The following is a 16,455-nucleotide window of genomic DNA, read 5'->3' as shown; positions in this document are numbered from 1 at the left end:
GATAATGTCACAGTGTAAAAACTTGCTGTGTTATTTTTGTGGTGGATGTGTAATTTATATCAGAAGCAATCATGCAGCATTTATATGTCCAAACTTCAACACTCCATCCATTCAACTTTGATACACAATCATATTAAAGTATGGCAGGGTTTAATATGAATAGTTCATGACAGTGAGACGGACTGGACACTAGACAAAGTGGTATATTCATTATTCATGGAAATGATCAGTTTGGGTAAATTGTTGAGAGTAAAACTATATCAGTTGAGAGTACACCAATTGGGTATAGACGAGTATAGACCAATTGGGAATAGACAAGTTGGGAGTAGACCAATTGGGAGTAGACCAATTGGGAGTAGACCAATTGGGAGTAGACCAGTTGGGAGTTCGAGTAGACCAATCGGGAGTAGACCAATCGGGAGTAGACCAGTAACTGTTGGTAGTAGACCAGTTGGGAGTAGACCAATTGGGAGTAGACGAGTTGGGAGTAGACCAGATGGGTATAGACCATATTGGGTATGGACAAACTAAGGGTTGGACGATATGATAACTAGACAAAGTGAATGTAGACTAAATGACTTGTAGACGAGGTGGGAGTAGACTAACTAGTAGTAGACAAAATAGATATTAGACGACATGGCAAATAGACATTGTGAGTGTAGACGATTTGGCTATTAGATCAATTGTTTTGTAGACGAAATGCTTCTTAGACGAGTTGGGTATTAGACAGTACGGGTAGTGGGCAAAGAGACTATTAGATAATATGGGTACTGGACAAAACGAGTTGTAGACCAAATGGGTATTAGACGAATCGGTAATAGACGATATGCCAGTAGACCAATTGGAAAATAGACATAGTGGCTATAGACGAGGTCACTATAAACCGACCGTAGGGCCTACTTAAAGAGGAAATCCACCCCAAAAATAAATTCACCACCAAAACTACTAAAGAACAAATATTAGATCTGAAATATCTTGGTATGGGAACATGCTGTTAGATGTATCACTTGTATTATTTTTTTTTTCTAATTTCAAATATGACATTTATGAAAAAAATTGTGAGGGTAACATCTTCAACTCACATGTATTTGTATATTTATAAGGACTGTACAAAAATGTTTTCTGAAAAAAAAAAATCAAAATGTCTTAGCTTCCTTATTTCTCATCCAATTTATGTCATGTTTGTATCATTCTGTAGGGATAGTTTTCTCTTTCTTTTAAAGTTTTCTTCATTTTGGGAGTGGATATTCTAAGTGGTGACATACAGTAAGTTGCTTGCTTCCAGAGGGAGTGTACACACAGGGTGTGTAGAAGTCTGGTTTCCAGACCCTTTGCCAAGTGGACTCCTTTTACAAAATGCGCCCTCCGCGGCGACGTCACCGCCTTTATCAAAGGGCCTCAGCCCTCTGCAGGGCAAAATTTTAATCCACATAAACTTGCTCCAGTTTTTGACGTTGAGGGCATCAATATCCTATAGAGCAAAATAATTTGAGCAGAGGGTCTGGAAGCCAGACTAGGTGTGTAGGAATGAAGCATAATGCATGAGCTCTCGAGACCCTCATTCCATGACATGTGGACTCTTTCCTTCGTCGTTTAATGCGGTAGAAGGGAGTTAGATATCTACAGGAACCATAACCCAAAATGTTAATGTTTTGTGGGAACATTAATTTGTGAATGAGGCTTATGTTCATTGACTGAAAATCACAGCTAATCTTCTGCACTGTCATTTTTAGCCTACTGAATTTACTTCTTTTTTTTTAATGATAAATTACACCTTTAATTAGATTTGAAATTTCTCATTTTGTCCGATGATATTTGCACACAATTCTTCAAATCACCACTAATAGGATTTTTATGAAGATTTTTTTTTTTCAAGCCATGAAAGATTTGTGCTTAATGCTAGCCAATCATAATTTTGTCAATTTTCATGTGATTTTCATTTGTAGAACCCAGTGAAATGATCATCACTTTTTGAAAACTATGAAATAAAATGTGTTGTAGTAAGAAAAAAAAAATATGCTAAAAGCTATTAATGGCCAGATACCAGATGAGTACTACATAATTGACATTGCATGGTTACACACAAAAATACACATTCACGCTTACACACACACACGCACACACACATATATATAAACATACGTGTTGATAATGATACCCTAGAAATCCAGTCCTGGGGGGCGTTTCATCATCGAGTTCGTCGGAGGTTTTCACCGACAAATTTGCTATCAGCTAATCAGATGCAAGGATTTCAGTATCTTTTAACAGTTGTCAGTGTAAATCACTGACAAAAAGTTTCATGAAACGGTCCCCTGATCACTAGGTCTCTTTGTGAGATCTCTTGCAACAATGCTTGAGTAGTATACAATATACAGTGAATAACTTTCACTGCCCAAAAGGGTAATAACAGGGTCTGACAAAGTCTATACAAACCCACAAAGTACATAGGGGTCACCCACGAAAGTTTGTAACCCCTGTGGAGATAAGTCATATCTGTCAGTCCATCAGTTCGCCCATTCCAGATAAGTCCAGATCCTAAGCTCTAATTCAGTTGATCTGTATGAACCTTGAATACGCCTTCAAAAAAAAAAAAAAAAAGAGAAAGGTCATGCAGGATGGTTGGTGTCCCACACCTTCCTGTATGTGGTTGTTGTTTTTGTAGGTACGTGTATGTGTGTGTGATTTTTTTTTTCTTTTTTTATACCCCCGCCAAACGAAGTTTGAAGGGGGTATATAGGAATCAGCGGACGGTCGGGCGGTCGGTCGGGCGGTCGGTCCGTTGCAAATCTTGCGTCGCGAACTACTTCCTCAGTTTTCAACCGATTCCCATAAAACTTGGCACAGATGTGTGCCTTGGGTTGTAGATGTGCAAGACGTATTTTTTTGACAGTACCCACAAGTACGTTGCCATGGTAACGGCATATTATGGGCAAAAATGGGTACAAATCTTGCGTCGCGAACTCCTCCCACAGTTTTTGATCAATTTTTATGAAATTAGGTACAGACGTTCATCTGAATATGTTAATGTGCAAGACACATATTTCCGCAGTGGCAAAAAGTGCGTTGCCATGGTAACGGCATGTTATTGGTAAAATATAGGGCAAAATGCTTCATGGTAAAACTGCTTCATCAGTGTTCTTCCAATTCTCATAGAATTCATATTGAATGTTTGTCTTAGGATATAGGTCAGCATGACACATTTCTTGACAGTGACAAAAAGTATGTTGCCATGGTAACAGCTCACATATTATGAGCCAAAATGATGGAAAATTTTGTGTTGCAAACTACTTCCTCAGTTTTTGCCCAATTTCCATGAAACTTGGTACAGATGTGTGCCTTTGGTTGTAGATGTGCAAGACGCATTTTTGACAGTACCCGAAAGTACGTTGCCATGGTAACGGCATATTAATGGCAGAAGATCAAGGAAAGATCATTCCTTGGGTAAGACTGTCGTCACGGTGCGGGGGTATTAATCACCTTCAGTGATATTTCTAGTTTTTTTTCGCCAAATTGTGGCTGCCACCACCCCGCCCCGTGTTACACTCCATCAGCGTCAGAAACGGACAAATAAAATGACTTGGTTAATGGTAAGTTTGATAACTGAAAACAGTCGGCAGGCAGGGCGGTGGCTAATTCCAGCTATGACTGTGATGTTTATTTGCTTATCAACGTGACCATGTTATGTCTCTTGCCAAGGTTCCGCACTTTTGCGGGAAAAACTGGCATGCCATGAAGCAATGACATCATGTGCACTCGACATTTAAGACCCATTTCAGCATCATGGCAACTCAGTTTTAAAGATTGTCAAACTTTCCACAAGGACTGAGTTGTATGTCGAAGTTTGGGATGATCGATGAAGACACAGTCAAGAATGCCCAAGTTTTGAAAATGATACTTGTCTTTGCAAACTAAACACATAAACATATCACCATTGTATAGATCATTTACTCCATCACTCCCAGCATGAAATGATGTCATGTGACCTTTTTAAAGCATTTAACAGGCACAAATTCAGCTACAACTTGGGGTCGAACCCCCCCCCCCCCCCCGACATTTTCCACGATCATTACCGCCGCGAAATTTTTTGACCGTGCCGCATGCTGACTCTTTACCTTCAAGTGTCATATTTTTGCGAAAATTGGATATTCCGTTACGACACTGCACGACCTTTCTCTGCCGTAAGACCCAAAATGGCTCAGAAACGTGATTTTGTTTAAAAGTATTATGCAAATGGAGTTTTCGCACCCTGTTCAGAAAGACATGATTATTTACACTTTCATAGGCTGAAATAAATGTATTTTAGTATGATAATGTATGAAATAGGTTCTGTCACAAATTTTGTGGGGAAAATGACAAAAACAACAATTCGAAAAACAAGAAAATACATAAGGAACTCATCTGATAAACGATGCAATTCATAAATCAATCTTTAAATCATATTTTTTCAAGAAAATTGTTAGGAATGTTACAAAAAAAATCTTATTACAAAAAAATTACAATAAAAAATATGGAAATTTCAATTTCTGTTTTTTTTTTTTATAGTTTGGTACATTATGACACTGTAATGTAAAGTGCCAATTTTCACGGCGATTGCGCGATCAACAGCCGAGAGCTCAAGGGGGGGGGGGGGGGCAACCCTCCCCATTGTATGAAATCCCATGCAGCTTTTATAGTTGTTGTTTGTTTGTTTTTGAAAACATTAACACATTTTCCTTTGAATATTTATGTTATGGATGCAAACATAGGTTGTTGGTAGATTTCTGAAGGTTGCTTTTTTTACTGTAATTTTTTTTTTTTTTTTTTATACCCCCGCCAAACGAAGTTTGAAGGGGGTATATAGGAATCAGCGGACGGTCGGGCGGTCGGTCCGTTGCAAATCTTGCGTCGCGAACTACTTCCTCAGTTTTCAACCGATTCCCATAAAACTTGGCACAGATGTGTGCCTTGGGTTGTAGATGTGCAAGACGTATTTTTTGACAGTACCCAAAAGTACGTTGCCATGGTAACGGCATATTATGGGCAAAAATGGGTACAAATCTTGCGTCGCGAACTCCTCCCACAGTTTTTGATCAATTTTTATGAAATTAGGTACAGATGTTCATCTGAATATGTTAATGTGCAGGACACATATTTCTGCAGTGGCAAAAAGTGCGTTGCCATGGTAACGGCATGTTATTGGTAAAATATAGGGCAAAATGCTTCATGGCAAAACTGCTTCATCAGTGTTCTTCCAATTCTCATGGAATTCATATTGAATGTTTGTCTTAGGATATAGGTCAGCATGACACATTTCTTGACAGTGACAAAAAGTATGTTGCCATGGTAACAGCTCACATATTATGAGCCAAAATGATGGAAAATTTTTTGTTGCAAACTACTTCCTCAGTTTTTGCCCAATTTCCATGAAATTTGGTACAGATGTGTGCCTTTGGTTGTAGATGTGCAAGACGCATTTTTCGACAGTACCCGAAAGTACGTTGCCATGGTAACGGCATATTAATGGCAGAAGATCAAGGAAAGATCTTGCGGATTTAACTACTTCCTCAGTTTTTTGACCAAAGCTTATGAAATGTTGTTTGGCGGGGGTATAACCAGTCGCTGTAGCGACATTTCTAGTTCTTATTAGATGAGCATATGGCTTTCCCATCTGCCATGCTTATTTCTCTTTTGTTGAGGAAATGTATCATCAGTGAACATAACAAATTTACTAATTTTTGCAGTTCAATCATTTCATTACATGTACTCAGACAAGCTATCAGTTTGTACTCGATGTTGGGCTGGACTGTTAGTCATCAAGGGAGCATTTTGCTTCAACAGAAAGTTTTGTGAGCGTACTGAACCTCGTAGCGTGAAAGCAGCAGACCAGACAAAATTTGAAAAGTTTAAACAACTATAGAATTGGCATTAAAGTAAATTAACTCATGAACATGGTATTCCTATTTTTTTTTTTTATTGTTGTGGTTGTGACTTTGGTTTCAGGCAACTCAGTAATTTATGCAAGCATGCATTCAGACATGGCAGGTGTGTGGTTTGTCCACAGGAAATATACCTAGTTCTAGTTTTTTGGTTCAGGGCAAGTCCAAGCTATTTTGCATCAGTAACGCGTGGGACATCACAAGAAGATTTAGCCCTATGATATTGCGTTGTTAAGATTGAAACTTCATATGTTTGGCTGCTTTTGATAGCTAGTAGGTATCTTCGTTCAAAACAATATAAATAATGAGAATCATGCGTTCACTATTTGATATATGCAGATTTATTCTCCAGTAACACGTGGGACCACAAAGATTGTCCTTTTTTCTTCTCTTACTTTTTATCTCAATTATTGTGAAAATTCTTGGTATACTATAAAATCATTACAAGCATCTTTTTCTACAACAATAACTGTACCTGAAACAAATATTTCAAAAAAAAAAAAATCAGGAAACCGTTTTTTCTCAAGGTCAATTATAGAAAGATAGGTATAGTAACGCGTGGGACAAGTAAAGCGTTGGACATTTTTGTCACTATGAATATTGTGATGTGAATTGCACATAATATATGCTCATATAAACTTTAAAGGACAAGTTCACCTTCATAAACATAAGGATTGAGAGAATGCAGCAATATTAGTAGAACACATCAGTGAAAGTTTGAGGAAAATTGGACAATCGATGCAAAAGTTATGAATTTTTAAAATTTTTGTGTTGGAACCGCTGGATGAGGAGACTACTACAGCTTGTGAGTCATATGCGTACAACAGTATAAAGAAAATGTAAAGAAAATTCAACTGATTTTCACTTTTTTTCGCATAATAAAAGAGCACTTGACTTGCCTCTTTCTAAAGGCAGGGGGAATAATATTACCCATAACATTTGTCGGTAACGAGTCGGGGGAATGTGTACTTTTTTCAAAAGATGAAATTTTGTGAAATTCTCTTTATATTTTCCTTACATTGTTGTACGCATGTGTCATCTAAGTTATTCACACACTGCAGTAGTCTTCTCATCCAGCGGTTACTGCACAAAAACTTCAAAAATTCATAACTTTTGAACGGATTGTCCGATTTTCGTCAAACTTTCAATGATGTGTTCTACTATTATTGCTACATTCTCTCAATCCTTATGTTAATGAAGGTGAACTTGTCCTTTAATATGTGGTACTAATTATCTTAATAGATGTATTTCTAATAAATTCTTGCAAATTTCAATGATTTAGTCCCACCAGAAAAATAAATATAATAAAAAATATGAAATGCCTGTGTTGTCCTTCTTTTTTTTTTGACATTTGACTTTGAATGTGACCTTGAAAATAGCATGGAATGATCTTTTGTGAATTACTTATCTTAAGTGGAAATTTTCACCGAATTTCAAGTCAGAATTCAGAAAATTACAGAAAATCCCTCAATAATGTACACATTTCTCATAGAAGATTAAGATTTAGTACACTTCCACTGACTTGTTCACAAATCGTCCCACGCGCTACTAAATTTACTAGTAATCAAAAATTGCAGGTATGAGATTTATCAGAATAACTTTTTATCTCTTGGATATGATTAGGCCCATTGTGAATTTGGTCTTTTGAAAGTTTCAAGTCAATTAAATCATTAACTTTTAGGCAAATGAGAAATAATTACCTAAACAAGTAACGCGTGGGACATGCTAATTTTGGCCCATCCCTCATTTGCATATTTAATCAGTTGAGAAACTGAAAATCACAGTCATGATAACTTGTTATTCAGACTTAAGGTCACCATACTTATTTCATAAGAACTTGTAAAAATTAAAAGGTATATTTTGAAATGCAGAATTTTTGAATGTCCCACGCGTTACTCTTAATTTTAATGTATGCAGATTAATTCATATATTTTTGGTTATGCGGAAGGATTTTTACTTTTTCTTTTTGAAATTCATGTATTTTAACTTCTTAGCTTTAAAATGATACCAAGTTTATGTAGATTGACCCATTTTGAATTTTCAGTCTTGTGTGATCAAATAGCTTGGACTTGCCCTTCATTTAGTAAAGATGTTGATAGTTATATCATAATGCACAAACGCAAAGATACAATTTGATTTATACATTAAGATGTATAAAGGGAATGTTAAGAATATCAGTGCAGAAAGAGCTGGCTTGTCCCTGATATATCTTTGACCCGAATTTATCTTTGACCCGAATTTCCCTTTCCAGCTAGTGCTGGCTTTATGCTTTCCTAGACAATTGTCTAGACACCTTTACCAGATGGTTGAGCAATGTTCTGGTTTCTTCTCAGTAAATTTTGTAGTTGCCTATCTCGACGACCATTGTCACTATAATCACTGAAAACATGAGAAAAGCCATGATTTCAGTTTCTTATCTTATAACCTACTGTCATATCTTTATATAGGAAATATAATTTTATTTTGTTTGATTCAGACTCTCGGATACATATATATGTAAAGTTAAATTGAACAAGGCATTGAACTGCACTTTAGTTTTGCTTTCCTGCAATCTGCAAGGGCGTATGCTATTCAAGGAAATGTATGAGTAGTTAATTGGTTTATTTTAATGTTTGTGTTTTTCAAGCTGTGTGTAGTGTCACTTGTGTTACAGCAGTGTCATCAAAATAGCGGTGAGATATAACTTACCGTTATATCTTTATATAGAAAATTATGGTATCATTTTGTTTGATTCAGACTCTTGGATATATATGTAAAGTTAACTTGAACAAGGCGTTGAACTGCACTTTAGTTTGCTTTCCTACAATCTGAGCGTATGCAATACAACGAAATTGATGAGTAGTTAATTGGTTTATTTGAATGTTTGTGTTTTTCAAGCTGTGTGTAGTGTCACTTGTGTCACAGCAGTTTCATCAAAAATTAGAGTCGGAACATACATGTACAATGCACACAATGCTAGCGTGTCATTTCCCAAGAACAGGGTGATGTTATGATGTCTGTAGGATATCCCTCACCACACTCACCCACGTGCCTATAACAATCCTTCTTATTGTCTATAAATGTTTGGGCATGTGTATATCTTTTTCTTTTTCTTTTTAAATAACATTTTGTTAGACTGCAATCCGTATAGAATGTTTAATCAATGATAATCTTCCAGCAGAATTCTCCCAATATGTGATATAAATATTAATGAAGAATGATTATGAGATGTCCATTTTGTCCTATTGATTGCCAAGCATAGAAATAGTCTTCCAAATAATGTTCCTCATTTATTTTCTACTGAAATATAAACTTGCGTTTTAGTTTCGTTTCCACAGGCTTTCCTTTCTTGTTTTTTATGCCTCCGCCAACGAAGTGGCCAGAGGCATTATGTTTTCGGGTCGTCCGTAGTACGTCCGTCCCGTTTTGTTTTTGTCGATATCTCAAGAACCGTGTGGTGGTTTTACATCAAACTTGGTATGAGGGTATAACCTGGGGGCATAATACTTTGTTTATATTTTAGGGTCACGGGGTCAAAGGTCAAAGGTCACAGGTTATTTTGTAAAAAAAGGTTGAAATTTCAAGTTTTTCTCCATATCTCGCAAATGATTCAAGGAATCTTCATGGAACTTAGTATATATGCATGTGCCGATGGGGATTGATTATCTAGGGAAGTTGGGGGTCATGGGTAAAGGTCAGGGGGTCAAAGGTCAAGGTCAACTCCTCAAAATATCCAGCTACTTTCCTTATATTTATGCAATGCCAGAAGGATTTTTTTTAACTTGATGTATGCATGTATAACCCAATATATATTCTGTGGGAAGTTTCTTGCCAAAAGGTCAAAGGTCAAAAGGTCAAAGGTCATGTGAAAGTGCTAAATTGCACTTCTTCCTCCATATCTCAAAAGTAAGAAAGGTATTATCATGAAACTTCCATATTTATGCATGTTCTACCTAACAGTGATTCTCTTTGGAATTGTAAGGTCAAAGGCCAGGTTTAGATAATACTATTTTACCATTTGATACTGAAATTATACTTTTTCTCAATACCTTGAAAATTACTCAATGCATAAGCTTATAAAAGGGTCAAAAGTCAAGTAAAAATCATCAGTTCCCCCAAATATCTGCACTCTGACGTTTTAATCATTCATCCAATTGAACCTAGTTCTAGGAAAGTGAACATTCAGCACATTATTGTGGCAAACCTGTCATTTTAATATTTTGCCAATTGTGTGAAACTGTCATCACACATTGTCAAGACATTGTACTATAGAACTATTAGGAGAACCATGCATTATTGCGGAGGCATACACCAGTCGCCGTAGCGGCATTTCTAGTTTTTTTCTGTCTTTTTTATGGAGGGGAATTCTTGAGAGGAAGACCTCCTTTGAGAAGCAAAGATTTCTATTGCTTAAATGTTTGTCAGCTTTTTCTCTGTAATTAAAAAAAAAAAAAATGCCTTGATGCATATGTTATCTTAGACAACACCACAGTGAGGGTATCTGTAGATGAACTCTTCTCTTCCCACACACCCCGTTGCAGCTATTTGGCTTTGAGCTGAACTACTCTTCGGTGTTTACGACCATCGTTGCCATAGCGCTGGCCTTCGCCACCAAGATCATCCTCCAGGACGTTTCGGACACATCCTCACCGTCTGTCCATCCCTCTCTCACCACTCCAGCAAGCAACATCACGGTGGAGCTCTGATGACCTTTGACCTTGTAGAGACCTGCCAAAGCATGATGATATAGCATGATGATGTAGCATGCGTCTCTTTGGCATAAAGCCACCACAGTTAGCGATTCATTTCAAGTTATTGGCAAATACTTACCTATCCATTTCATTTGCGACACTGTTGCCAAGTTATAATTGAATTTTGAAGTCAGGGATAAATCAGTTTTTCCATGTAGACCGTTCCATTACTCCTCCGTGCAAAGTGAATAAATGTAACTATGAAGAAAAATAAAGAAATGAAGTACCATAAAGACCCCTGAATGCTCAAATCTACCCTTCTCTTCTATTTTGTTCATTTTTTTTTCTGTTTAAATTATTTGATACAAAGGAAGTCGGGTTGGTGAGATTTTTAGAACTTCAAGACTCTAAATGCTAGCACACGGATTGTGCACGTTTTCTTGATGTCAGCAGTCATATTGCCTTATCAAGTCATTGTAAATTGCCTTCGTGCGCGTGTATGTCGAGTACCACCATCTCCTATCTGTGAAATGTTACCTCATCTTGACAGTGGCGTTTGATGAAAAAAAAAAAAAAAAAACATGAGAGAAAACTTTGAGCAACATTAGCAGCACCACGTCCGCTGAATTATGTTTTTATAGTGAAATAAGAGGAATTTTTTACTGCCATGTATATAAATTTAGAACATGATGAAATCTAAAATTACGGCTCCATATGGTAAATCATTATATATTTGTAGTTATGAACATTTGAGTGGTATGCAGTGTACTTGCAGAAAGGAATTTCCACCCTCACTGTCGTATTAGCGAGCTTTTGATCAGCGACGAGAACGTTAAGACAATGCAACCTCCCAGGTTGGACAATGGAGACAACTGTCACGCCCATGTGCGGAGCACCATTTTTGGCCTACTCATAGCGTCGTCGTAATGTTCGCGTCGCAGATCTAAAGGTCGCTATTTGACCTGTTGTTTTGTTGTTTGTTAGTATCTGACGGATCTTTACAGTGCCTATAAAAAGGGGAATAGGTTTGCATGACATCGTAAATTGAATGAATAACTTTTTATGTTGTCTGTGGCTATAAAGAGAACATACAGTAAGGAATGTAAAGAAAACAAAAAATAAAGTACACATCGACAGAATAAAATGTAAGTAGGCCTAATTTTTACGAGCATGAGAGCGTTCGAAGTCATGATAAGCAGTTACTCTGACAGAATGATAGGAAAGCAATAACTTGGGAAGAATGGAAGATAAAACATCGTTTTATTATGACCTGTTGTAATCACGTGAAAAGCGGTCATAGATAAGCGTACTGCACCCTTCATATCCCTTTCTGTTTATGCGATGTTTTTGTAAGAAGTTTGATAACCTCGCATTCTTCTGGAAGGAAAATTCTCATCATTAGTACTCCATTCAAGACATCGCAAGAATTTCACTTCAATCGAGTATCCTCAATCTATATGACAAAGTAGTTGAGTCTTTTGTATGTAAATCGAAGAGTATGTTTTGGGTTACTTTTTTTTATATAGATATTCGTTTATCTAAAGAAAGTGCACATTCCGTTGCCAACAATGTCACAGTCATGTGATCCAGACCATTGTTTTCCTTTCCCTTTTATCACTGCAGACTTAATGGAAAATTGAATTATTTTGTATTAATATTTATAGTATATATTATAAAACACATTATCAAGACTTTCTCCGTTCAGTCAAACTTTTGCTCAACGCTCAACATTTCCTTTGATATTTCCCAATTACTTCGAAAGCAACCGTCTTTGATGTTATTACCTCTTGAAATTCCTGGCAGACTTGAATATACAAGAACGATAACAAGATTGATCTAGTTTGGGCCGAAACGATGACTCGAAGTATACAGGAGAGGAGTTTACTATGTGACTTTGAGGCTCCTGATGAAAATTAGAAGCCTCAACAAGGGCGTGCATGCAGATAGAATGATTGGACAGTTTGAGTGAAAATTCAATTTTAAACACCTATATGCAGAGAAGAATGCATGATGTCAACTGCCTTTTTGTGTATTTTGTGCCAGAATGACTGCAGCAACGTCATCATTAATAGAATTTCTGCCTTTAAATCCCTACTGGAGAGAACACAGTGTCCCACAGAGTGCTCACACTGTGCTCACACATTCGACTGCCGTATAATGTGAAAACGCTCACATTAATTTGTTGTGGTGGGAAGACTAATTTACATTATGGTGTGAGTTATTCTACAGGATATTGACCGGTAGTATACAACGTAGATCTCTATTCTATTTCACACTGTGAATTGATGATTCACAATGTGTAAGCACTGGCAAAACGCTCAGCTTTAACCGTGTGAAGAGATTTCACACTGTGTTTACATCGTGCTCACACTGTGTTTCACATTGTGGGACATTGTGTTCTTTCCATCAGGGATACCATGTACATAAGAACGATCATCATTTTTTTATTCGCTTGTTTTAGTCTGTGTGCTGAAAGTTATCGCAGGGTCAATGTTTCTGTACCGTATATTAAAGGTTTGGTGCTATGAATTCACCTTGTGTGAAGAAGTTGATTAATTCATGTTTTTGTTTATTTTTATTTTTATTTTATTATTATTATTACTATTATCAGTATTATTATTATTATTATTATCATTGTTATTATTATTACATAGTATTTACAAGTCATGCCAACATTTAACTGTTGGTGCACAAAAGAAAAAAGTAAAGGCTTTCATAAATCTTGCCAAATTCACTGCCTTTTTTTAAACGTTTGCCTAACAGGGTCTTCCTATAGATAATATCTGTGGTGCGCTCTCTTTTTAAAATTCAAGTATTCTATCGGGATTCATTGAGTTATCATAGAAACAACAGCTTTTCCAGCAAATGTATTTTGCATGTACATAATACACGTACAGTTTTACATGCTATAGGACTGTTGAAAAAAAAAACACACAAGAGGACAGCCAAAAGATACTAACATTCTTGATTTTCATGAGGAATGCTCATAGATAACTGCATTGCCACTCCTTTAGATCTAAATATCAAAATAACCACTTTGATATCACTGATGGATTTTCTATCTTTATGACTACTCATAGATATTGTAAAGTGTATTGTAGCCTCTCCAGATCAAGGCAGTGTAAACGATATGTGATACAATCTTTGTATTACCAATCGTTAATCGAAAATTAATTTCCTTTAATCTTAACTGAATGAGTACCTAACGTAGATTACTGTATTTCATGTGATCGTTATTTGTGTGTATGAAATAATGTGTAGCAACCAAAGAGATACATTAAATATATAAACAGAAAGCTTGCACAATAACATGAATGACTTGCATTTGTGTTATTTCATAATATTTGCCTCAATGTAACCCTCAGATTCTACTTAAAACCCTGTACCACAAAATGTCGTGAGAGTTGATTTTCCAGTTAAGGCAAAATAGTACTACATGTACATGTATTTTAATATGTTAGGCTTCTCTGATAGCTGATTTGTTCGGCGCCCCACCCCCCCCCCCCCTCTCTCTCTCTCTCCCTCTCTCTCTTTCTCTCCCTCTCTCTTTCTATTGGAAATGTCTTTAAAGGGATAGTACAGTTTTGGTGGAGATGAGAATTGGGTTTTTAACTTTTTGCGAGATACCAAGAAGACACTTATGATATAGTACAGAACATACTATTTTAAGAGGAATTCAAAGTTTATTTGATGAAAATTGGTTTGAAATGGCTGAGATATCCAAAACAGAGCGATTCTAATAAAGTGTGGGACCCACACTTTTTTACGATCGCTTTGTTTACTTTGTTTTTCGATGTTTCATTCATTCCAAACCCGATTTTCATCAAATAAACTTTGAATTCCTCTTAGAATGGTATGCTCTGTACTATATCATAAGTGTTTTCTTGGTATCTCGCAAAAAGTTAAAAGCCCAATTCTCATCTCCACCAATACTGTACAATCCTTTAAAGGAAACCAAAACCATTGCAGATTGAGTGAAAGCAGCAATACTATAATACATTAGTGAAAGTTTTGAGGAAAATTGCCTTGCCTCGCCTTGGGCAATAAAACCTCAGTCGAGGTTGCATGTTCGTCACGGCCACGATTCATTGTGATTATCATCATTCCTACATTCAATAAGAACGTTCTTTATTTATAATGGTTGCTGGTCGTAAATTATAACGTAATAGCTATACTCATTGGCGTAAGACATGCAAGAGTTTCATGTGAAACTATACGTAGATCGAGGTGACTCCAGCATAGCATTATTGTTTTTGAAAACAGTTATAGGCCTATGCACCTTGAGCACTCTACAGAGTGTAAATGGCGCAATATAAGTCATAATTATGATTTGTGTGTGTGTGTGTGTGTGTGTGTGTGTGTGTGTGTGATGGTCGATGCGATGTTGTGGAGGGATCACAGTGACCGTACGGAGCAGCGCAAAAGCTTTGAGAAATCATTTAAACTATTTGGAGAATGTCGTCTAAAATGACGTCATTTTCCAAATAGCACACCAGACAGGTCAGAGAGTGCCAGGCACGCTAACATTCTGAAAATGTTGAAAATGCTTAGAATAACCATGTAATTCGATTTACCTTTCTGATAGAACACAGACTGTTGTTCCGCATTCTTATCCACTTGAAGCTTCGGAATGAATGAAGGCTATAATAGTTTGCATAGCTAGACGATGACGCAGGAATTAGTGTTGAATACATCTTGAGGTTTACCTCAAGTGATGAAGCAGGCCTTGTGAATGTAAATATTTTGGCGTGTCAAATTGTGTCGGAGACAGAATTGTCATAATGGTTCTGTGCCTTGTTTTATGAAGAGTTGTGATTGGTATAGTTGATCCCTATCATAGGTCTATGGCAGCCTGTGTGGAACGGGAATTTACAATCGAGTGGTAGGCAGCAAAATGTCCCAGCCCACCATTCCCCCCCCCCCCCCCAGCCCATCCTGAAAACGAGTCGACGTCCCTTTCCCCATGAAGTCGGTCCTCTCACTTTGAAAAACGTAGCGCCGGCTCTGATAATTGTTCCATGGACCTACTACACATATGGACTATGAACGGAGGTCTTTCTTTGATCCAATGTTCACCACCGCCACCTGATTATGTGCATCTTAATGAGTACATTCAGACGTTTGGACAATGACCATTGTGTAATCGTGCATCGTCACTGACAAAAGAACCGTTTTCCTCATTTCGGTTGTATTTGGCTGAGGTGCCTTTTCAGACTCAACTGCCTTTGAATAAACACCAATGATGGGGAGCAGCAAACCTCAGACAAGGACAAATTTTGGGTCACAAAATTGGTAACTACTGAAGCGGACACTTGCGGCCACGCATGTAACGTCCCTGAATGGTAACACAAGCATGTTGTCTACTGTTACTGTCCATGTTTACTCTAAAACAATGTGCGACAAATGGAAAAAAAAAATTACAAAGCACAGTCAACCTGGCTAATTATTTGCTTTTTCTTGTAACGTGCTTGTATTTCGCAAATGAAAAATTGCTTTAGCGATGATTTCGCAATATACACTACAACTGCACATGCATTTTCCTTGATTTATTTAGAGAGCGGAGTTATTATCTTCTGCGCATGTAGTTTTTAGATTTCTCAAAGTGCCGTCTTATTTTTATCCAGGCTGGTACTGGATCATGTTCAAAATGTTTTTGTGACGCTTTTGCTAGAAACAGGTGCACTAATTAAATAACAAGCGATGAATGTCCATGTGTAGTAGGTCCATGATTGTTCATAACTACATAAATTTACTGTAGAGTGCTGGAACGTTAAAAGTCACGGGAGCTTTTAAAAAAGGAAACCAAAACCCAAAGAGAAATACGGAGTAAAAGCAGCAACATAAGTATAGAACACATCAGTAAAAATTTT

General features: G+C 36.9%; 1 protein-coding gene across 1 annotated transcript in view; it reads left to right on the top strand.

Moving 5' to 3' along the window:
- Positions 1 to 10,799, top strand: part of LOC140240046 (uncharacterized) — a 32,020-nt gene extending 21,221 nt beyond the window's left edge. The window contains exon 8 of the mRNA XM_072319858.1: positions 10,436 to 10,799. Within this exon, the coding sequence (XP_072175959.1) occupies positions 10,436 to 10,600 (165 nt within the window). The 3' untranslated portion in view covers positions 10,601 to 10,799. The remainder of the gene's footprint in view (positions 1 to 10,435) is intronic.
- The last annotated feature ends 5,656 nt before the right edge of the window (positions 10,800 to 16,455 follow it).

The sequence above is a fragment of the Diadema setosum genome, chromosome 16, assembly GCF_964275005.1.
Source record: "Diadema setosum chromosome 16, eeDiaSeto1, whole genome shotgun sequence".
Lineage (NCBI taxonomy): Eukaryota > Metazoa > Echinodermata > Echinoidea > Diadematoida > Diadematidae > Diadema > Diadema setosum.
This window is presented reverse-complemented; position numbering and strand designations above follow the sequence as displayed.